This window comes from Atractosteus spatula, chromosome 17 (genome assembly GCF_055471065.1).
Source record: "Atractosteus spatula isolate fAtrSpa1 chromosome 17, fAtrSpa1.hap1, whole genome shotgun sequence".
In the NCBI taxonomy this organism is placed as follows: domain Eukaryota; kingdom Metazoa; phylum Chordata; class Actinopteri; order Semionotiformes; family Lepisosteidae; genus Atractosteus; species Atractosteus spatula.
Window position 1 is genome coordinate 10,228,363 of NC_142722.1, and position 24,679 is coordinate 10,253,041.

At 41.1% G+C, this 24,679-nt stretch overlaps 1 protein-coding gene across 2 annotated transcripts; it reads left to right on the plus strand.

The window, feature by feature from the left end:
- The first annotated feature begins 843 nt into the window (after positions 1-843).
- dgcr2 (DiGeorge syndrome critical region gene 2) lies at positions 844-18,680 on the plus strand. Of its 2 annotated transcripts, none has more exons than XM_088936000.1 (11): positions 844-1,299; positions 5,476-5,508; positions 7,861-7,983; positions 11,052-11,141; positions 11,641-11,851; positions 12,131-12,207; positions 12,351-12,545; positions 13,328-13,531; positions 14,252-14,404; positions 15,335-15,571; positions 15,881-18,680. In XM_088936000.1, exons 1-11 carry the CDS (start codon positions 1,212-1,214, stop codon positions 16,114-16,116), a joined length of 1,647 nt encoding a protein of 548 aa, XP_088792126.1. In that variant the 5' UTR covers positions 844-1,211; the 3' UTR covers positions 16,117-18,680. The 2 variants fall into 2 exon arrangements, with proteins under 2 accessions (XP_088792126.1, XP_088792128.1); XM_088936002.1 differs by having other exon boundaries at positions 12,351-12,533.
- The last annotated feature ends 5,999 nt before the right edge of the window (positions 18,681-24,679 follow it).

Below are 24,679 nucleotides of genomic sequence, written 5' to 3' on the forward strand. Positions count from 1 at the left end.
AATTATTTAGCTATCTGGAGTATTGCTTTCACTAAGCGATTATAATTCTTTGGAATAAGCCTTGGTTTTAACAATATAGTTAAACTATTATTTCAAGGAGGTTTGAATTTCACTAATTCTAAATACTTCACTGCGCTGTTACACTCCCGTAAGATTAATCACCACTTTTTAAAAAATGTATTAGTTTGTTTATTCACTAGCTGAAATAACCGACATGAAGGTCGCGTCATATCTGGCTGTAATGTTGAAACCAAGTCCAACAACTTCTGAATAATCACACAAATCTTGCACAAATAGCAAGCTATCGAGTAATCAAGCCCAGACATTGTGTTCCTCTTTCTGGGTCTCTCGTTCTGTATCGGTCGAATCTCTCTTTAATGTTTATTTTCGCTATTCCCCAGTTTCACATTTGGAAATGATGGCTGAATTGTATTGACGTTGACCTCACACACATACGCAGTTATTCAACCTCTCCTGTCACACAGAGGAAGCACTTCAGAAAAACTTTCAATAATAATAATAATAATAATAATAATAATAATAATAATAATAAATACTACTACTAATAATAATAACAAAAACAACATTCAAGAATCAAATCAACTGCTGATTTGTTGTTATGAATGACGCCACCCGTAATGATTATGAAATATTAAAAGAAACCGAACTGCTGGCCAACAAGTGCTGATGTTACACACGGTTCTCCCGTCCTTCTCACCCTGAATTTAGACCCCCTGGACTGCATTATCAGTACCGAGGGGATCAGAAAGAATAGCCCTCACTAACACCCCTCCCCTCGACTCGAAGCTGATAGGCTGAGTGGCGTGTTTGGAATTGTTGTGAAGGGACGAGGAAGCCATCTTGTAATTTTTTTCCGAATCGGGAACACGGATTGGAGTGCGTGAGGAGTGTGGGGGGAATAAGGGACCCAGGATTGCTGTTTTGTGTGAAAAAGATATCGCTGCAAAACGCGAGTTTTGTTTTTTGTGTGTGTGTGTTTATGTATGCGAGCCTTCAAACCCCTTGACGTCTTCTTTGAAAGCGATTCGAAACCTTCACGGGGGGGCGGTGATGTGTGTGTGTGTGGTGGTGGTGGTGGGGGGGGGAAGTTAGAAGGGGAAAAAAAGTAAAAAAAAGGCTGGGGGGGTTCAGAAATTCACGTCGGCTTGTGTTTCATTTCTGCGTGTGGGTCTATGATGAATGGAGGATAAATGTTGTTCAAGGCTGACAACAGCAGTTGCGCCCTCCTCCTCTTCTCTCTTCTCTTCGCCCTCACTCTGACAGACCCACCGCGAACAGGTAAGATGGGGGGGGGGCTGGCTGACCGGCTTGGTGGAGGCAGGGGGGGCGACTGAAAGCAATGCCGTTTCTGTCGGGTCGGAGAGGGCGGCGGGGGCCGTGAAGTCGCTGGTGCCGGGTCGGGTCGGCACAGTGCAAGGCTGTGAAGCGGGAAGCGGGGTTGGTTTCTGCGGGGACTGACCGGAGCTGAAGACGGTGAAGCAGCGGGCCTTATCCGGGCCTCGTCTGTCTGCGGATGAGATTATGTATCGCTATTATGTCTGTACCCCTCCTTGGGGAGCGGGGGTTTGCGATAACCGTGTCCGGGGGTGGGGTGTTGGAAGCAGTAGGGGGGTACTTTCCCTTTAACTCGGATGTGAAGCGAATCCATTTTTATGACTGCGTTGTGGTGTCTAATGATGCAACTGGACTTGTACTCCAAAGTCTGTGGGGGGGGGGAAAAAAGTTTTGTGTGTATCTGCGTCTGCAAGGGTAGATGAGTTATAAGTGCACGATCCGTTGGACGAGATGTGTAGGTATTTTCATTGCACAAACGCGTCTAACTAAAAAAAAAAAATCCCATTGCATTTTACAACTCAGGTTTACGCGCGGACTGGGCATAATTTTGGCGTCGGTCCCTCCGAGTCCAGCCGTTCATATGAACGATAGGAGGATGATGAACATGCAAGCCGAGCCATGCCGAAAACTAATAGCCCTCATCGACATTTTGAACGCGCACATCTGTGAAAAATGACTGTTGATCACCTTTACAGAATTCACGTAGAAACTAAACTCACACATGTGTAATTCTGTATCTGAGGTGTACTGCGGTCTCTTCAGTCTCCTGCAACTGCTGTAGTTGTGGTTTTTACATTTGAATTCGCTGATTGTATACTTAGACGGAGCCTGTAAGCCTTTTTAAAGCACGTCAGTTTAGCCTTGTCAGAAGATCTCTGGACGGACTTAAGCCAACAGTGTCAGGAGGCAGGAGAATGTGCTTCATCATAATTAACGCCCCATGACTTGATGTAAACTCAGTCTAGTGCGTCTTGCGTGTCTGGATGGCGAACGGTTTTATTTAAATGAGCTGTTGCGTGTGACGGAGGCAAATATTTATCCAAAACCAGCAATCCAGGGATTTATCTGTTTCTTTTAAGTGGCTTTGCGGGCGAGGGGATTTCTTCCTGCGGGGAGGAGGGGACCGCCGGCCAGCGGATTTCGGACACGCGTCAGGATCCGAGGCTGGCCGGTGGTCCCACCTGCTGTTTTCATTCTAACACCTAAACACACGCTCGGAGAAATACACGCCTCTCCTGAATTATTTTTTTTTTGAACGTCGAATAGCAATGCATGCAAAAAGAGTCAAGTTGAAGGAGCTGCACTTTAAATGCACAGAAAGAATCGGAATGTGTTTCTTGAGGTTTAAAAGCTTGGAGGCGTGCGTTTTGCCCCCAGAACTGCCCTGTGTGTGTGTGGGAAGCTGCTTCTCTTGCAGTGCCGGAATTAAAGATGTCTGGCGAGGTGACAGGTGTTCCACTGTGGACAGGCTCCGGGCTCTAGCAGGTCTTGGTGATTACTGTCAATAGTTGTTTGGAGAAAATTAATCTCCACCATTGCCAGGGTCTGGGGTGGGGGTGGGGGGTTGTTAGCAGAAGGAGTGGTAGCTGTCAGGATTCTTCCCCCACTTCATGTGCAATGCAAGGGACCAGCTCATGAGTGGTTGCTCCCATGCTTATTACTGGTGTACAGTGCCAGAGACGCGTTTGCTTGAATCAAAGGTATGTTTGAAGCATTGTATCCCGAACCTTCTGCGCTCACCCTTCATTTTCCTTATGAAGCAGATGGCCCTGTGGATGTGAGGAGTTTGTAAGGCCACCAACAAGGGAAAGTGGCTGAAGTGTCTCGGTGGATTGACATAATTGGCATCGGAAATATTTATCTTTAGGCCCGCCATTTAATTTTGCTGTGAAGTATCTAAAGCTGTTTCAAATACTTGCAGTGCATGCAGTGCTGCTCTGTAAATGTTGACATTGATTATGTCACTTGTTGCTTATGTAATTGAGCTGATTCCCCTGTCCCAAGCTGGCTCTGGCAGTAAGTGGTTGAGTTAATTCCGTGACGTGTCGTTCAAGAGCAGTTGGCACTTACAGTACATTTTGTAGGTCTCGCGTATACGAAGTCAAGTTTGCAGTAACGCTGCTGGGCTTGTTTCCTAGATAAACATTCAAGCTTCAGGCATCATGCCTCTGCCTCAGACACTTGACCTTTCCGCCACTTAGCTGCACAGCAGAGCAGACCTTCATCAGCTGCCCAGCAGGTCTTCCTTTCAGTGTGTGAGACCCCTAGCGTAGTTCTTTACCTTGGCTTGTATTCAGTGCTACAGGAGAAATGTCTTTTCCACCACATTTGTAGCATAATAGTCAGGCCTACCGTCCATGTGTTTGTTAAAATGTTTGAGTGCTGGAAGAAAACCTTATGGAAAGCAGCCTAAAGGAAAAAAAAAAGCTGTCGTATCTGTAGGATAAAGAGGAATAAGGAGCATCATTCTTCAGTGATGACGCTAAAAAGCAGTGTAATGCTTACTTTTGACTTTTTCTCGGTTATCTCTGGTTTCTCCGCGTAACCAGCAGAAACTGTTAAGAGTTATGTTGTAGTTATGTGCATTCATGTGCAGGCTATCCGTCGTTATTAAAAGTGTTCAATAGGCAGCATTGCAGCGGGCTTCAGAGGATCAAGTCATTCAGATACTGCTCTGCCATTTCCTAGTGCTGCTGTCAGTGCAGAGGGTTATGTAATGTTAAAGCTGTTTTACGCATTCTCTGTGCAAATACACACGTTAGACAATGGAGATCTGTTTCCACGAGTGCTGCTTGAACAGTGATCATATATTCATTCATCATGTGTACGTGCAGCGTTTTTCTGCTGACGTTGGCCGCTTGTACCTCATGGCGGGCTCTCCCAGCTCCCGAACTGAGCTCTTCGGGAGGAAGATGCTCCGCGCCCAGCCAGTGCTGTAAATCCCTTGCTGGTGTTCCTCTTGCCGGAGGGAATTGTTAATGGGGTCGCTGGGTGGCCACTGTCAGCTGAATCAGGAGGGTCGTTCTGTACAACTTTATATGGTGTGCATAGTGCTGGCATTTGGTTTTCCGGTCTGTCCGTAAGAAAGCTAATGAGGTGTATGTGCTGAGAGTGACTACTCTGAGTACAGTCTTCGCTGTCTGCAGGTTTCAGTCTCCTTTCTTATTTCCTTTAAGACGAGGTTGTTTTGTGCCACCCCACTGATTCTGTGTTTGCCTTGCATTTTGAGACAGCTTAGCACCTGAGCCAAGCGATTGCTCCAGAATTGCACAAGAAGACATGAGGGGGGACTGGTGGAATTAAATTAATATTGCATGCTCTCCAGACTCAGTACTTCAGCAGTAGCAATGGTCTTATGCCCTGTTGACCCAAAATTACACCTTTCCGCACTTCACTCTGAGAATATGGAGATGGCTGCTTCTTAAACCTCAGAGCCATGACAGCAGTTCCAAGTATACATCGAATCCAGCATATTTAGCATATACCAAATGCCTTTTGATGATCTTTGCAGTTGGCCACACCATTTGTGTGCGCAAATGAACAGCTGGGTTTTATGCAGTGAACCTCGATGTTAATAAGGTGATTTTAGTGGATTTGGCAGGGCATTTGAGTAAATAAATCCTTTGACATTTAAAATGTGATCACTTCAGTTGACCACCTTTGTATGTAGAAATATGTAACTATTTCTTTCCCTGAATAATAAGCCTAATTTTCTTCTTTTGCTAAAAAGCTCTTAACAGTAGTCAACCAGGTTTTGCATTTTATAATGGTCATTAAATACCTTAATAGTTTCATTACATTTTTGGTTAATCTTTTTATGCTTCATATTGGTTTTAGATGCTTTTTGTAGTGTTTAGACTGTTTTATTTTGGTAATCCAAAAGTCATTAACTGAGCTGAATACATAATCGGTCATTTTAGGCTTAAAATATAATGGCATAAGGGAAGGGTTTCTTTAAAATTATTGCATTTTTTATAGGGTAAGGACAAGCATTTCTCCTGTATACATTTCGGTATTATAGTTTCCATACTGTTAGCCATAATTGGTAGTATTTAATGTTCTGTGCTTTTTGTTTTGTAGTTGGTGTTTTGTCATTTGTTGCATTTTGCATTTTTTCAGGTCCGCGCCTGGCTCTGGCACGATTACTGTCAGGTAAGCAAAATTTTCCTGGCTGCATCTTGTGCAGAATTGCCTTTATAGGTATTCATAAACGCATCTTGAATATTTTCATATACATTTGGTTGTAGAATTCCTTTTCCTTATTCATCTGTTCATCCTTAAAAGAAATATGAACAATAACAGCAGAACAAGCTGAATGTATAAATGCCTGATTCTAGCATAGCAAGTTTCAGGACACAGAGAAATAATAACAAATCAATCAGTCTTATAAAATTTGCATAGTTACCACTGCTGATTTTGTTTAAACATATCTCAGTGGAAAGTGTTACATGTTGAATTTCTCTGTGGTCAGAGGAAATGTTTCAATAATATGTTTGTTTTGGTTATTTCGAAAATGATAGAAAGTTACCACTGTGATAGAAGTGAATCTTTGCTGATCTCCACATGACACAATGCGTACCAGCCTTCTGCTGGAGAAATTGATCAGTTGAAAGAAGATCCTTTTGTTTGCCTCCATTGGCAAAAGAACATATTATTCACGGTCCTTTTCTATAGTGTTTTCTGTTCAAAGTGAAATAATGAAGTGCGTTTATTTGTTGTCTCTAATTTCTTGCACGTCTGTTTTAGAAATTGACTAACCAGATCTGTTTGGTTGTAGATTTGAATCATGCATAATTTATGAATCAGCTGCATTGGCAAGAAGCTTTTGCTTTTGGTGTATCAGTTGTTTATTTAATCATTTTCACATTCCTCATTACATACTTATTCATTTATTTCATCTTAATGAATTGTACTAAACAGCCATGAGCAGAGAGGTTTGGGAGTGCAGGCTGATAAGTGGAGCAGAGTGCACATGTTGCTTCTCTCAAGGTTAATCAAGCTTGCAGCAAGTCCTATGAAAGGCTATTACATGATCTATTACAGTTTTTTTTTCCTCAAGCATTGAAAGGTGCACACATCAATCAACTGTTTATGGTTGTACAGTTTCATAAGTGTTCATAAACTGTTTTGAATTAGAGTAGATTGATCTTAGAGAAAAAAATGCAACATTCCAGAACAACTGACATCGCCGGTGACATAAATTCAACATTTACTAGGAGTGTTTCTTATGGCTCTAAATGTACGAAGTTGCCTCAGGCTGTGTGCTGTAGGAAACATGTTGACTGTATTTGTTTTTTTTCTCAGTGAAAGGACTTCTTCTGATCTGTGAAAAATATTTGTAACCTTGGGTTAATGCTCAATGTTATTCTTCACTCTCAGATTGTATACCTCATTGCAGGGCTTCCAGCAGTCTAGGTTTTGGTTTTTATGAGTGTTGACTTTTGGTATTAGAGCTTAAGTTGATAATACTTTTGGTATGCTCCCTAGAAATAATACTTAAAATCATTTTTTTCACACCAAAAATGACGCTTTTTTTTTGTAAGGGCACCTGCATGGCATACCTGTTTTAGAAACAAGCATTGCTTCTCAAGTCAGTGTTCATTTAGATATCGTTCTAAATGTGCATGCATTAGCCTTGTAAAAAGCATTTGTGTTTTGCTCATTGGTAATGCATATCATGCCAGACCTATACTGATGACTCCCTAATGGAACTGCTTATTTATGATGATAAAACATTTTATGCATCAGTGTTTTATATTGGGGACTAAAGAGCTGCTGTTTATTTGCAACATTAGAAAATACTTTTAATTGTATATTAATAGCCTGCTAGTCTATATTGTTGCACACTGTACATGGATGCCAGCATAAAGCAGATTTTAAAGGATCCTCTTTGTATTTTTTATATGGCTAAACAGATTGTATTGACTTGAGATCTGAGGTCTCTGAGACGCACAAAATATTTCGACTCGCGCTCATTTTGCAAAAATAATTTCAGTTTTTCTTTTACCCATTTGTATTGCTTGAGTCTGATGCATACTGCACCTGAGTCATGGAAGTTGGACATTTGGGTTTTACCTTGGTCATTAAGTGCATTCAGGCAGTGGCTGTTTCTATCAACTGGCTTGACGATTGATAAAAGAATGGATAAATTGTAAAGCATTGTGCAAGTACTCGTCACTGAAGATGGCACTTTTGCTCTGTGTCCCAGAGAGGCAGATTGTCCGTGGGCCTTGTAGAGCTGAGTGGGAGTATTGTCATGGGTCTGTAGTCTAGTGCATCACGGGAAGGTGAAACAAGCTCAACAGGCACCAAACGAAACATTTGCACCTTCAGAAAAAAAATCCCCAAATCCATTTTCTTTTTGCGTTCCGCATGATCAGTCATCGGCCTGCTGCGTTTGCCCCCCGAGACGTGCTTGGTTTCTCCGCGCGGCGCGGGACGCGTTCTGGCTGGGGTTGCGGCGTGCTCGCGATGGTCACGCCGGTGTGTGTGTGTGTGTTTCAGAGCTGCGGTGCAGCCCTGGCCAGTTCGCCTGTCGCAGCGGGAAGATGCAGTGTATCCCCCTGGCCTGGCAGTGTGACGGCTGGACAGCCTGCGAAGACAAGAGCGATGAGATGGACTGCCCCAGTAAGTCATCGTCGGGGGCCGCATCGGCCTTGTTTTTCAAAACATTATTGCTAAAGCCCTGACTGCGTTAGATTTGTTATACCTCGAGAACTGAGTGAGTTAGGTGATGCGTTGCATGGCACATTTACACATTACAACAGTTGTCCATTATCTCAATAAAGCAGACTTTAAAAAAAAAAGAATTTGACAGGTATGGTGATGTGAAAGTGATCAAGAAAGTTAATAATCTGGGAACCAGATTTTTTAAACTTGGCACAATTTCCGTTACAATATGTGGTTGATAACATTTCTTTGAAGTGTTTTCAGTGAAAAAAAGGCTCATGTTTGAAGTTCAGAAATCTTTTTTTTAATTTATTGCTGTTTGTATTCGTTCTGTTGAACTTGGGTGACTTGCAGAGATCAGGCTTACCATTTCTTGTCGCAATTGTAGATCTTGCAATGAAAGCTTAGCCAATGTTGCTTTTGGAAAATCCCATTGTTGCTGTTTCTTAAATCCTAAAAGAGATGGAATGATCCCCAGGTGCACAGCAGGAATTATTGAAAAGGTTTACAAAACATGTACTTTCCACGTCTCAGTTTACCAGTTGAGCCAATGCTGTAAATCATAATTTGTGTGATAATCTGTAGCTAAGGAATGGACTAGTATTATTTGATACTGTTTCCAGAGCAAAAAAATCCAGATTATAAATGCAAAAGTTAGGTTTTCAAAATAGAAATTCATATTTTAATTTTAACCTGTGAGCTGGGTTTATTGTGCTAGCATACTGTTTGGTCTTTAATATGTAATCCTGTAAATTGTTTTTTTGTTCTCTTACAAAATGGTTATTGTGTAGCTTCTTCATGAACGTTGTGCTTCAACAACAAAAAAAAAAAGCATGGTAATTTAAAGGCTTCTGTCACAACTTGCTGATTTCTGCAGTTTGTTCTTATAGATTTCTGCCATGTTTTTATAGATTATGGGATAGGCATGCTGGACAGGAGAGTTTTGTCTGAATACCATTTCCGCATATCTCTCGGAGACGTGTGAATGCTCGTTTTCCCAGCATGTCATGGTCACATCTCTTGGCCCGTAATGTTCATTTCTGAGATTCAAGAGAAAAAAGTAATTTAAGTCTGGTAGTTTTATCTAGAGGGAGGGTGGTCATATCAGAGCTCTGTAATGCAGAACCGTGATCAACATGTCGCTTTCTGGACTATCGGTTATCTACACCAGTCTATGTCTAATGAATAATGTAGCCACGGTTTTACTCTTTATATTTGACTTAATAAAATGCAATATTTCCTTTATATTCAAAATACCTTAATATCAACTCCTGTTGTACTGACATGCTCTGAAAAGAACTGTTCTTAAAACTGTAAATTTAGTAAAAGAGAAGCTAGTTTTGCACAAAGGCAAAAAAGGCACAAAGGCAAAGAGATGTCTGGTGTCTTGGCGTAACATTTTTAATCATAAAATCTGTTTTAATATTTCAAGGGTTATCAAACACAAGTTATAAATGGCAGGGTGTGAGCTCTTTTGGTTTTGTGAATATATCTATAGGGTTGTTCATTGTGCTGGTCTGTTTGCTTGTAAAAGCCAATAGCAATATGTTCAAAAAGCAGTTTTATTTTTTGTAAATAAAGTCTTGTATTTTTTTTTCTTGGTTGTAATAACTCTTCCTCAAGTGCCATTTCTCCTTGAAACCCGTCTGATCAGTTCTCTCTGTGCTTCGTTTGTGTATTTTTGGCAACAGCACTTGTGAGCCAGCCTTGAATTCCAGAAATGATGGATGAGGTTTTTAGATCTTGTCGTTGGGGCTTTGAATTTAAGTAGGCACAGCAACAGCACAACAGTTCTCTATTGGAGCAAATCAGATGTTTACTACAGCCAACAATTTAGTAACCTGTCCTATGAAGCCCTTTGGGCAAACTCCTTTTCCGTTCTGTGTTATTTATGGTAACTGCACTTAAATCGGCTAAACATGTAGTTAAAGAGAAAATCCTCTTCATAAAAAAAACAACCAAACGTTAATTTTAATCGTCACGCTACTTTAAATAGTAGAAGATCTCTGGTTTTATTTTCACTTTTCAACATGTTCAAGTTATTCTGCCTTGATTTATCCTGAAATTGATTCTGCTGTGTCGCAATAAGGCCAGGCTTGATGTAGACAGATTTCTAAGCACATCTGATTTGACGTGTACAGACGTGGTTTAGACACTTGACAGGGAATTGAGTCAGTCTGTGTAAACGCCCAACTGATGCACTAGGATTCAGCTGTGTTCATATAAAAAGTGTAGGCTTGGAGGCAGACATGCACTATTTCATCCTTTTTCTCTGTTCGTCATTTGAATCCCCCCCTCATCTTGATGTAATCGTAAAAGTTCTTGTCTGTGCTTGTAATTGGTGCTCTGACCTCTTTGATTAAAACATACCACACTTAGGTGTGTTTTCTTGCACCGACTTTGTATAACCCTTTATGTGCTAGCAGTACGTAGAAATACCAGCCACGAGACAGCATATACAGTACCGCCTCTTACAGATTCCTGCCACTTAGAAATGTAAATTTGGTGCAAAAAAAGGTTAAACAGCCACATGAATTTTTTCACCTGAAATACCCTAGCATCTGTCATAGCCAAGCAAGTCTGTAATTACAGTAAAAGGGTAAAGACAAGATAGCTTGTCTGTTTTTACTAGATAACAAAAGCAAATTGAAATTTTGGTAGACTTGTGTAGGGTTTTGTAATACTGATCCTGCTACAAAAAAGAATATCTCTTGATACCCTAGATTATCAGAATGTTTTAGATTGTTGTTAAGGATTAATTTGAGTGACTTTTCTAGAACTTGCCTGACAAATCTTTCTGCTTTCATACTAATGTCATTAATCAATACATAACTTTGTTTTCCTAAGGTAGCTCTAGGACAACTACAGTGTTATAGCTGAGTACTAATGTTATTCTGCCCGCTGATTTCTAGGAAGCAGGCTGTATGTAAAAAAAAAAATCTGCACAGTACATGAAATTCAGATCTCAGCTTTAATATATAAACAGGTTTATCTGACAATTTTGATTTATTCTGATATCTGCACAGCTGTGAAAAAGGATGAGAGGTTCTCCTATAGCAATGGGTACGACAACGAAGAAGGCATCATCAGTGTGGCTCAACCTGTGCGCTTCAACAGTAAGATGTGCTGATCTTTTTTTATCCTTTTTCAGCCTGTATTGTCTGGGAAACGGTCCTTTCTTTTGCCAAACAGACCACTAGAGGGAGCTCTATGCAGTGCAAATACTCTGAAACACCCATGCCTGTTGGAACTGTTTCAGGGTTTTTGATCGCTGAATCAGAGATACGGTCTTCAGTCTGTCTCTTCAATTCCAATTCTCAAACACTGTAATAAATGAAGCATGCTGCTTCCAAGCCAGGGAATAATGTTAAAGATTTCTAGAGAAAGTGGAGAAAGGTGAATACACAGATGGTTTCATAATGACATTGAGCAAAGCCAGTGTATAGATTCTAAAAAGATCCATCAAACCTGTTGTATTGATAAGCAGCAAGATAACGGTCTTAGAACTGCGGATTCAAACTTGTCAACACTCAGACTGCTTACATAGAGAAATCTGGTCAGTACTTTATGTGCTTGATCATAATTTAAATGTGATTTACTTCCTGTTTTCTCCAGAGAAGTGCCCCAATGGCTGGCATCACTATGAGAAAACGGCCAGCTGCTACAAGGTTTACCTGAACAGCGAGAACTACTGGCAGGCGGTGGAGACCTGCCAGAGAGTCAACGGGTCCTTGGCCACCTTTGGCACCAACGAGGAGCTGCAGTTCATTCTGAGGATAGAGGTGGATTTCGACGAGAAAGTGTGTGAGCACAAGGACCAGTGCAAGTAAGAGCACAGCAGGGAGGGGTCTCGTTACGTGGCTTGTTTCTAGTTTGGGAGACGATTCCCGAACGTCTGAACTAGCAGACATGCAGCCCCCCCACTGAAGAGTCTGTCAGATGCATTTTGCTGGATTGATGTAATGGAAGGAGAAATCCCCAGGTGTCTTCAAGAGAAAGCTCTTGTTCTAACAGAGTGATAATATTACCTTTTTCTTTTAAGTCGCCTAGAAATGCTAAACAAAACGAGGCCTTTTTTAAACCATTTGTTTGTTTTTTTCCGCAGGTTCTGGGTTGGTTACCAGTATGTTATCACTAATCGCAATCATTCTCTTGAAGGCCACTGGGAAGTGGCTTATAAAGGTCAGTAACACTTCACGGTGAGACTTATTAATGTGATGCTGTAAAAGACTAGAACGTAATGGTGAATCATTCATTTCTGAGATTTTTTCCAGATTACTCCAAAAGGCACTATAGTATCTTTCCATTTCTGTTGTGTCAAGCAGGCTCCATGCAGGTGTTTTTACCCCCTGAAGGACTGACTAACTCTGGGGAGGCGATGCCGAATCAGGAGAATGTGTTTTGCGCTCAGCTCCAGCGTTTCCAAATCAAGACGATGAATGAACGAGGCCTACACAGCTGGCGTGCCGAAAACTGCTACAAGAAATTTCCGTTTCTCTGTAAAAGAAGTAGGTTGAAAGGTATTAGTTTAGTTCTTAGGATTGTTTTCAGATCTAGTCACTGTTACTGCAGTTGCTTTTCTGAATTTGCATGCATGCATGTTGTTTTTTCTAGTCATTTAGGTGTTTACCACTTTTACTGCTAATGACCTTTTCTTTGCTCAGTTCCATGATCTAATTGTGTGTATCTGAAATTCAGTTTTTTTCTGATGGTGGTGTTACCGTCTTATAGCCTGTTCTCATCAGATCTCAGAAGCTAAGCAAGCTTAGCCTGGTACTGGGCTTGATCAGAACTTGGATTGTAGATTTCCAATGAAAACCAGGTTGCTGCTGTAAGTGGTGGTGGTGGATCTCTTCCTATTAAATTGGTGGCATTTTGTTTTATCTCAGTTTCCTACCCAATGCCCCCATTGTGGTGACAAGGAACATTGAGTTCCTGACCGCTAGGTCTAAACCTGGTCATTGAATATCCCCAACATAATTTGTAATACTAGGGGTGTTGACCTTGGCTAAATTACACTTGGAGCTTCCACGAACTGGCCTACCTGCATTTCCCTCTTAATTCAGTGGAAGTAGCTCCTGATTTCTTGACCTTATTCTATGTCGTGCGGCTGCCCAGGTGGGCACTGCTCTTCAGTGGAGGATGACCCTCCTATATTTAACACACTTTGGGGTCTTTTAAAATGAAGAGTGCCGTACGAATGCCGACAAACCCAGTTTGTTTCCCGTCTTCCCGATGATCGATGAAGGTTGTTGTTGCCGTCGTTGCGATACACACCCCTCTGCCCCGGTTTGTGTTCTAGGACAGACGTGTGTAGACATCAAGGACAACGTGGTAAATGAAGGATACTACTTCACTCCCAAGGGCGATGACCCCTGCTTGAGCTGCACGTGTCACGACGGCGAGCCGGAGATGTGTGTGGCGGCGCTCTGTGAGCGACCTCAGGGCTGCACTCACTTCCGAAAGGACCCCAAGGAGTGCTGCAAGTTCACCTGCCTTGACCCAGGTAAGCTTCGCATCCACGTCTGCAGAGGACGTTTTACGGCACCTACTGGAACCACAAAGGAGACTGCTATAACTCGCTGGTTTGTTCTCACTGGTTCTCCCTCTCCTCAACGAAAAAAACTGTTTGCAGAAATTGATTCTTCACAGGGATGGGAGCTATTTGCTCCAGTAGGTGGTGCTGTGCACCCAGTTCTGACATCTTAAATATGAACACCTGAATTAAATCATAACTTCCAAACATCCAACAATTGCAAAATCGCACGTCCTGTGCTTGGTGGGATGGCAGTTTTCCATTGCGTACCTACAGGAATTCTCCAGTCCAAAACTTGTTAATCAAGTCTCATGAGTGATCTGGTTGTCCTCAGATTGTGCACACGTTTTTTGGAACTGCAGTCCTGTTTTTAACACTTCAGAGTAAAGCAAACTTGAGTTCTTAATGGCCTTTAAAAATATTTCTAGGATTACCTTGTTTATTTTTTTTACCTTTGAACAGTGGCTTTCTCCTACATTTAATTTGAGTGTCTAAGGGAACAACAGTCTTATTTGTTCATTGTAATGTGTGATTTTTAATTGGAAATCCATTTCGGTTAATAGAAAACCTTCAGTCCTTTCTAGAAGGGGAAATGTTAGTGTAGAGGTGGCACATTTGGCTCGAGCAACGCAGCATGGTCACAGAGGGAAAGTGAGGCATCGGCCCTTTCTGTTTAACTGCACCCTGCAGATGGGAACAGCCTGTTCGACTCCATGGCCAGTGGGATGCGGCTGATTGTGAGCTGCATCTCCTCCTTCCTCATCCTCTCTCTGCTGCTCTTCATGGTGCACCGGCTTCGGCAGAGGCGCAGGGAGCGCATCGAGACGCTCATCGGAGGAAACTGTAAGCACCCTCCCGCCGAGCCTCGGCAGCGTGTAACAGAGGTTTCAGTGAATCCCCCACACCGTCTTTTTGCCCTTTGTTTCGAGCACTGTACCACTTCCTGCTGCAGAGTGTAAACGTAAGAAACCAGTCTGTGAAACTGGTAACTGGTAAAGGTTAAGTCCACCCAGTGTAGAAAAAGGAAGCTGAAACTTTCCTCTTTTCATCATGGAATTAACATGAAGCAGCTGATGCAGTTTCCCACTGTAATCTGAGAAAATCAGTGGCTTTCTGCTTGGATAACATTTGTGATTAACAGATTCATTTCTGAGTTTCACCTTGAAGGGGAACTGTTGTCCCAGTTTTAAATCTCGGTCACAAATTAATTGACAGTATAGCAAAATTTTACAAAATTCCGAATTAAGCCCAAAATCATCTTCGAATTGCGACGTGAAGCGGCCCTTCCTGCTCTCTAGTCACTGTAATGAATAATGTACTGTACCGGCAAACAAGTACAGGTGGTGCAGCAGACATTTCACTGCAGAAGTCTTCCAGCGTGATCTTGCATGCAGAGTTAACAAGTTGTATTTGTTGGCAAAACTGCCTCGAAGTCGAGAACAATATTTCTGTTGGAATAAAAGAGATGTGTTCACTTGCCTGCTTGCTTACAAGGTAAAAGAGCAGCTTCACGTCACCGGGAGTTTTGTTGCCTCGTTCTGAACTGCAGCCAATGATGGCACTATGGCGCGGCGCGTAACTAGAAATATGGTCTATTTTGTGATGTACATTGGAAGTTTTACATTTTTTCCACAGTTTTACTGTGTCCATTTGACTTTCATTGTGTGAAATGCACCCATTAATGCCAAATCTAACCCTGAAATATAAAAATAACAGTGCCGCTCCCCTTTAATTGTTTAACCTTTAAGAAGGACCTTTCCCTGGTATCCACAGTGCACCACTTCAACCTGGGCCGCAGGGTTCCTGGCTTCGACTACGGCCCCGATGCCTTCGGGACAGGCCTGACTCCGCTGCACCTGTCAGACGATGGCGAGGAAGGGGCCTTTCATTTCCACGAGCCCCCACCCCCGTACGCCGCCTTCAAATACCCCGACATACAGCACCCCGATGACCCCCCGCCCCCCTACGAAGCATCCATCAATCCAGACACTATTCTCTACGTTGATCTGGGTACGCTTCGAACCGCAGACTTAACAGTCAAGCATTTAATAAAACATCACACAGTTTCAAATAAGATTCAGTCTAGGGCTTGTTGTGATGCCTCCTGGCCAGAGTGCTGTTTCCTTTTTCCTGATTGGCCGTGCTTCTTAAAAATGGGATAACCGTTAAGATGGCTTCATTAAGGTGCAGGAGCTTATTTTTGCAAGTATCAGATGTTTCTTGTTTAAATAAAAAGCCTCTTGCAATAAAAGGGATTAAGTAATTTTGAAAATGTAGCTAAAAAAGGTTTTGTTTTTTTCCCCCTCCCCCCCTTTGAAGGACAAAATAATTCCCCAACCAATGAAACCAGCCACCCGCCTTTAGAAGCCGGCAGTCTCCAGCAGGAAGTGACAGAGGAGGTCTCTGCATTAGAGCAGTCTTCAGAAGAACATGACGATTCCATTGACAGCAGCACACTGCTGGTACCCCCAGACTCGCCTAATGATGAAACCATCACAACAGAGACTGCAGTTACGTACTGCACCAGCAACTCTTCACTAAGCACCGTTGTCTAAGACAGGGAGCAAGGTCATTCTTTTACGGTCAAACAAAATGTTTAGGGGAGCTGTTTGCACACTGCTGTACAGATACAAGTTGTTACTCTAGGCAGTTGTCTACAGAGGCTTTTAGTTTCATTTCCATGCTCTTGCTATTATGCCACAGGTTAGTATCACTTTTATGTTATCTTTTAAATTCAGATTGCGCAATCCTGCCGTTTCCATGGAGGATGCCACGAAAGGGGTTCATGATCAAATTGGAAAAAAGTCAGGCAGCTTTTTTTTTTAAATAAAGATTCTTTGGATCAATGGAAATTGGAACTGAAGGACTGTGCAGCGGAGAACGGGTGATTTTTGCATACGTGATGTGTACCGTCTGCTAGAATGGACATTTTAGAAAGTTAAAACTCTTCTTTCGAAATGTCTGAAACGTGTAAAGTTTGTTACAAAATGAGAATATAGTTTTCTCATTGTAAATATGGGTCTCCGGACTCCACTCCTTGCAAACAGGAGTGGTAAATGACACTGATGTGCAAATTTTTAGAATTTCTGTCTTCCAAATATACTGTATAAAACGGGAAGAATACATGAAAATTGCGACATCTATTCATGAAAATCCTGCATAGTCATTTGGCATCGTGCAGGCAGTCGTGTGACTGTTGGATGGGCAAGAGACGTGTCCTGCAAAAAAGAGGAATGGGTAAATGAAATATTCTCTGTATTTTGATTAAATGTTTTTAATAAATTAAAAAACACTAGCAAAACTCTAAATGAGTCGCATAAGAAAATGCAATGTTCAGATGTCTTATTTTGAGAATTGAGCACTATTGGCAATTTTTAGGTTATTTTATAGTGAGATAGACTATAAATTCATGTTTGTAAGTCTTGAGAACCTATGCATTGAGATGTCAGAAGTACTGTACAGTTTAATACAGTTCCAGATTTACTTTTACATTATACCCCAAATAAAATTTCCAACTTTTTCAGTTAGAAATGTACAGTACTCACTTTTTCTAAATTAATTTTGAAAGTCCATTATTTTAGTCTTTCACCCTCCTTTTTTTTATGCACAGTATGTTTTTGGAAATATAGTTCCTATGGGTCTTTTCAATAGGAGATGTGGTTCGTAGGTTTCGGGTGTTCTTGTCAAGAAGGTGGCTTTGTGAAAAGTTGATGTTCAGGTTTCCTGAAACCAATTCCTGAGGTCTGTTTTTTTCCACGGCAGGCATTAGAAATTCAATGTTTTGCACATCACTGTTTTGTGAAGCGGGTTCTGTGCATTTCTGGTCGATAAAAAATATATATAGAACATTCTAAACTTTATTGAAGTACCAAACACATCATAACTTTTATATTTTGTAACATTTCAGAGTTATTGTACATTTTTCTTTTTTTGTGGACTGGTGGGATTATATTTTGGTTGGTTGAAGAATAGTTCTACCATTGCAGTGTTTTTTTTCCTGTTTTCTTTGTACAAAAGTTTAGAGTATAAAGGTAATCTCAGATGATGGGGCCCAGTCTGCGTGGCTTGTAAATTCCACATGAATGAGTTCAGCCTCCTGAGTGTCAAGTCAATAAGAAGCTTAACCTAATGGCTTAAGTCAGCAGACTCTTTTGAATAAACATGCAGATAATTCAAGCTTGATTCAGCCATGGAGTTCAAAGATTTTAAATAAAGGCATATACATTTGCTGGGATGATGAAAGACAACCTTCTCTACCCAGTCCTTGTGGGATTTATAAGATAACATGCTATTGTGAACTGAATGCTGTAGATCAGCCATTAAAAAAAAAACTGCAATATTAGTAGTTCCTTCATTCCACAAAGCGGGTTCTTATTTTGAGACAAGGGGATGTAGTAACTTGTTGACGTTTTCTTCAAAATGCAAGGAAGTTTGAATTGTAATTCTTACATCGTCAGTGAAGCATCCAGTCCTTGTAGTTGAGCCTACATTTTTGTTTTGCAGCATAGACAATCTACTTTAGAGTGTTAATCTCCATGTTCTTATTAATATTTTTTTTGTCATACAGTATTGTTGTGAAAAGTCTTTTTTTTAATCTGTTTGTGATCTAAGTGCAGCTCTAACCTATTTGAGGACCTAAGTTGGTAATGCATGTTCAATTTCAGTAGGCCTGCAGACACTGACTTCGCGGGACATCTCCCTTCCTTTCATCAAGACGTTATGTAATCGCGTCTACTTCGGCGTAACTGACTGACTGCTCATCGAGTGACTACCGTAACTAGCTTTCTTTGTACAGTCCCACTTTCTTAACGATTAAATGAATTACTGGATTATTGTTTTTCTCCCCACAACAGTTGACTTACAAAACAAATTTGTAAGTAGTTAATTTGTGGAAAAAAATAAGTAGTGTTGGTATATAAAGAAACCAGATTTTGATATTAAATGAAGTTCTTTGTAGACAATACAATTTGATACTTTAGATTCTCTCCCTGTGAATTTATTTTAGATTTTTTTTATTACTTTTTGAAGCAGCACTTAAGAATAAAGTTGTTTTTTTTTCCTGAAGTAGCTGTTACATTTCATCCAAATGCCAAATAAATTGTTCCATGAAGGAGAAAAACTGTTCTGGGTCTGGGTCTGATTCAGTTTTTTTTTTAAAGGTAGCTGTCAGAAAACGGATTACAACTTTCTGACAATATTAACGTAACCATTACAGTTGGTTCATGAATCTAGTTCAGTAACTAAACCTATTGTACAAGACTTGTTTGCATTGCTTAGAATGTTTGAAGGGAAGAAATGTAGTAAGACAGTGCTACACAGAAGTTATGCAAACTGCTTTTTTTTTTAAGTTGTAAGGTTTTGCTTTGTTTCACAATGAAATGTTTTCAGACTCCCACATGTAGCACATGCAATAAAAAAGGCCTTCTGTCTTGAGTCAGATGTCCTGCATGACCTCTTTATGTTTGCAACAGGTTATTGGAATCTTTAAACAACCTCTTTTGAAACCCTGGATGCACCTAGGGGTGCCACACCTGCTTTCAGTATTTAGATTCATTGGCATCATTGCTCTTTGTTGACACAAGAGAATTCTTGAATTCTGGAAAGGTTCTGGCCCAGAGAATCTCTGTGTGACTAACGTGCGTGTTACATCGGGTTCAAGGATCTGCTGTAGAGACCTCGGAGCAGGAGAACTGTGTGGACAACAGCCCCAGCACATTTTGGAGGTCAGTTTTAAATTTCTGCTTGCAGAAACAGATTAAGTTGGCTAAACTAAGGTATAAACGTAACGTTGAGCTTGAGATGAGTAAAGGTAATTCACACTCTCCATGTGAGGGTATCAAGTCAATGATGAGACTGCATAAGAAAGGGGGCAGGAGCATTAGCTTTGGGAAAAGTGGGAAAACAGATGCTAATGAATTTTGAATCAATTTTATGTTTGGTTTGACGTTTGACTTGCATGATGTTAGGGCTTATAAATCATTAGGTTGTGTTAAGGGGAGAAAAGTCCAGGTCCCGATTCTGTTGGGGGTAGAGTAGTGCAAATGTGTGTTAGACAACTGTAACATTTTTTTCCCCTTTCTTTTCCAATTGTCATTAAAGCAGCAAAAGGTTCTGGAAAGAATCAGTTGTCGTCCCAGTGGCCAAAGTCAACTTTCCTGACCTTGGTGGTTAAGAAAACGTTTGTATAGATTGTGAAAAGGATCAGTTTGACCCACTTCAGTTTTCTTATAGGGCAGGTAGGGATGTGGAAGATGCTGCAACATGCCTTCTTAACTTTGTCCTCCAGCATCTTGAGGAAAATGAAACTCATGCTGGGTTGCTATTTGTGGAGTTTTCTTCAGCATTTAATTGTATTCAACTGCATTTACTGGCAACTATGCTATTGTCTAACTTTGACATTGATCTTAATCTTGCCAGCTGGTTGACTGATTTCCTTATTACAGACACAAGTCAGAGGGTAAGAGTCAGTAATGCTTTGTCTAACAAGCTGTTTTCTTCTACTGATTCCCCCCAAGGATGTGTGCCGTCTCTCCTACTCTTTGTTCCGAATACAGATTATTGTAAAAGTTATCGCCACTCAAGAAGCATAATTAAATTTGCAGGTGGCTCTTAGTTTCCCACACACAGATGAGGGGACCATGGGCCGGTTGTAGACGAGCCAGATGTTTGCTTGTCTTGGCGTGAGCAAAGCTGTTTGATGTCTCTAAACCCAAAGGCTTGGCAATTGTATCCAGGAAGAAACCCTCAGACCCTCACTCAAACCTGCATCATGGTTGAATCGGCGGCCATGGTTGGTCAATAGGAGCATTTCGGGACTGTTCTCGACTGCAAGTACAATTCTGAGGCAAACATCGAATGTGTTTTTTTTTAAAAAAGGGCAAAAGCGCTTATTTTTCTTAAGCGAGCTTAAGCATCTTAAGGTTGATAATTTGCTGTTGACCAAGGTTTAATCAGTCTTTTATTTAATGTGCTGTAACGTCTGCCCTGACCTGTGTGTTTGAGAACCTGAATCTGAGGAGAACAAATTGGGGAGCATTATCAAACCATGCCAGAAAAGTCATTGGGGCTGATCTTTTGGCCCTACCCCAAGTCTTAGTTACAAGTCCAGCAGTTTTTCACATTGAAAGCAGAAGCTTATGTGAAATATAAAATGCATCTGAACATGTATATGTACTGTAGATGTCATATCCAATCCTGGAGAGCTAGAATGTCTCTGGTCTTCTTTCCACCCGAGCCCTTAATCTCCTAATTGAACTCATTATTTGCTTAACTGGACAAGTCATCAGAGTGAGAAATAAGAGTTAAACAGGCTAGATGGACATTCCCTAGTCAGTAACCATGCTCGTGGTGACAAAGCTTGAATATCCACTTTGTATGTGTATGGTACATCATTTTACATATTATTTTTGAAAACAAATATTTTAAAGTTTAATATTTTATAAAGCTTTGGGTTTGTTCCTTTGTTTTGAAGACAATTGAGAAGGAAAGAGAAGGAGGTTAAGTCTTGTGCTTGGGGAGGGGAGAATGCTTTTGACTTGAGCTGAAAGCTGAGGCACCTGAAGACTCCCGAGCTTTACTGCATCGCTGCTCAAACCTCTTTCCAATCAAATACCAGAACAGCTCCCTCTTGTTAACAAGTCAACCGAGAAGACCGTTTGTTTTTTTCCATTACTGAACGGTCATCACACTTCCAAAGCCATAAACACATTTTCCCAAGCCTCTTCCGACAAATAAATATAATTTATTCTTAATTTGCTGCATTTTAGTTTTGGAACAGTGCTACTATTGTGCTAGCAAACCTCTTTTCTGTGTTTACAATGTCTTTCTGTGAAAAATGTACATTGTTGTTGAATATGGTTTCAAAAGCTTGGTTTCTAACCTAATGTTATATACTGTATCTGTACTATGTTAAACGTGATTGGATATCTCCACACACTTCTTGTTTATGTAGTGTCTTGGCACTGATAGCAGTATTGTATCCGACTAGTGTTTTTAATGGTGCAGAGGTAATAATGAAGATGTACAGTACCTGGCAAGCTTTGGTTCCTGTTAATGTGGAGAAATAAACTCCTGAGAGAAGCTTTGACCAGTTTGTGCTTTAGGTTTAGACATTTATTACAGAAATTAAGAAAACTAAGCCTGTAAGATAAAGAATGAAATGTAATTATATAGGTGTGATAGTGCCATTTTTGCTGCTCATTAATAACGAGCTTCAAGAGACAATGGGATGGGACTGTGTCCGGCTGTTAGCGGAATCTCTCTGTTCACATGGTCAGATTCTTCCAGGGAGACTGAAACAGACTGGTAGGGTTTCTTTATCTAGCATCCTCTTGGCTCAGGCGCCTCGGCTTTTGTGAGTCAGATCTGTGCACGGCGATGCTAATAGAGGTGTGAATGCTAAGGCAGTCCTGCCCTGACTTACCCTCTCTTACCAGCGTCAATGCCGGTCTTTGTTCAGTGGTGGGGGAGCTGCCCCTGTCAGGGCACCGAAACAATGAGGAAGGTTTCGAAAGAAAGCCTGCCTTTCAGCTCTCCTGGAAATTCTTCCGCAAAATGTAAGCACTGTGCGAACGTCATTTCGATTCAGATTATGCTTTTAAAAGTGGGCTGGATTTTCCCTCGATCGGCTTTGTAGCAGTGGTATTTTGCCACTGGCTGTCGGTACGTATCCAGCTCAAATGCCAGTGTTGGCGTTAGGTTTTAGGTCCATCTTCTGACAGCTAGAGGCACTGCATCATGCCTGTTTCACGGCAAGCCCTCGTTATCTAAGAAGAGTAGAAACTTGTCTTCACTCCACAGGCTCGAAATGTCGATGTTTTGTTCTCTTTTCTGAGAAGATGACTTTGCAGCTGACATTTTAGCTTGGCTTTTTTTTTTTTTTACTTTTCAAGAGCAATACTTGAACTATAAGCTATGAAAAGGTGAAGGAAATGCAGTATCTGATTTTGTTCAGTCAATCAAGGAAAAGGTACCTCCAGTGAAATCCTGATTGCCCAGTACCGGCAAAATGCTAAAAAATGAAAGTGGAAAAACACTGCACACCCACATTTCTCCATGAACCCATTTCTTCTGTATTGCTGGTTAATTTTAGCTGCAGTGTTGCCAGGTGATGTATAGGTAACAGCACATATTGTGAAATGCAATCATTGCATGTTGATATAAGTCATATCTTATATCATAAGATATCTCGTTTTTTTATCTTAAAAAAACATGAGAAAAGTAAACAGTGCGGAGGACACACAGCAGTGTCGAAAACGTCTTAGGGAGTGAGGTGCTTTATCAAGCATTACAATGAAAGCAGTGTCCTGTGTCTGACAGGTTTACGGAGTGGGATACAGATCCCTGCATGATGTGTTTCTGAGAAAATGTCAAGTGAAATACAGGTAAGAGGCTGAACACAGCTCACAGCTTTGGGTAGGGCTGACCTTGGAGATTAAAATATGGTGAGGGATGTCATGAATTTTATCATCGCTTAAGCCTTTAAATGAAAATAAATACATAGTTTACTTACATACTTTAAAAAATACATAGTAAGTTGACTGACTTTACTTTTGCTTAGGAATTCTTAAATCGGAGAACAGAACAGGCGTCCTGGTGCCGAGCGCTCCTTGTTCACTGTTCCTGCGCTGCCAGCTCCTATTCCTGCTGCTAGATTAAAAAAAGGGTTTTCCCACTCTGTTTGCGTCACACCCCAAATGTCAGGGGGGTGTGCAGCTCTTAAGTGGGCAGGATTTGTGTGTCCCCCCCCACCCCCGCCTTCATCATGAGGGAAGCCCTGTGTCTCACCAGAAAGCGCTCTGCTCCAGCGAGCCCCAAACACGACGGTTTGTCCACTTGGCTGGTCCCTGCATGGGCTCCAAGTAACTCGAGCACTTTCAGAGCAAGGAGGAAAGTCCCCTGTCTCGGGACTGAAGTGTAATTGGATATCGAGCGGAAATCGCGACTGCAAAGGCCTGTGTGGGCTCACAGAGGCTTAGGAAGTCGGAGAAAGTCCATGAATCAATACCTGCGTATACATTTTAATTCTGCGTCAACGGGGCTCTATTTTTAACATTTTGGATCTTCTGTTGTTGGCCCGTCTTTACAGAGCTCATAAGACATTTAGTGTAGACAGGCAATCTTGTTTAACTCTTGATTTAAACTAGTCGATTTAAGATTATGCAGTTTTACACAGATTTGGTGACTGCAGTTATTGACACTATCTGACTGAGTGCTCTGGGGAGTTGCCACCCCCCTCCAGCACGTTTTATAGATCACTGTTCAATCATCGGGTGATTTGTTTTTTAAAATAAGAAAATTTAGAGACCCTTTGGCCCTCAAGGACTCGAGTTTTCTCAATTAAACAAATTACTTCATTTATCAACAGATCGGATACCTAAAAGTAGTATACAGTATATATATCTCCAATTGTCTCTTGTACAAAACGATTAATAAAATATAACAACAAAAATACTTTTTTGGCACAATTCAAAAGATCAGCACCATGGAAAGCTCTTGTAATTGACAAAATCCACCTCCAGGGGGTGGTATTAACTCTTTCAAACTGAGGAATCATAGCACAACTGGCAACCAGACTTGGTAACCAGTTGTCAGTTCACTGAGTCCTTATGATCCAGCCCTTTTCCATGTAACAGATGGACTGGCAAAACAACGTCTGCCTGACATACAGTTGTGCAAAAATTGAAATAATGCCTCGCTAAGACAGACCTAAAATAAATAGTGGTTAAAACATTCGATCAGAGTGATTAATTGTAATCCTGAGCTACACTTAAAGTGGGATGTCAGGATTGACAGTCTCTAGTTTAGTAGTTCAGGTGGGGAGCTGCGTCAGCATGCGTAGGTTTATTCCATGCTGAAAAAAAAAGAAGAAAGAAAACACAACGTTTCGGCCGTGGAGCCTCCTTCTGGTCTCACTCTGATTCTTTGAATATTTAACAGTCCAGCAAGAAAAAAATAATGTTGCATATCATTTACATAATCAAGATAGCTGAGCGTCTGCCTTTTAAATTTGCAGTATCCACATACTGTGTTATTTACTTATATATAGTAGTTATGATATACTGATATTACCTTTTCCCCAGTTTTCCCAAACTGGTAGAGTTTAGCTAGTGTTTCTAT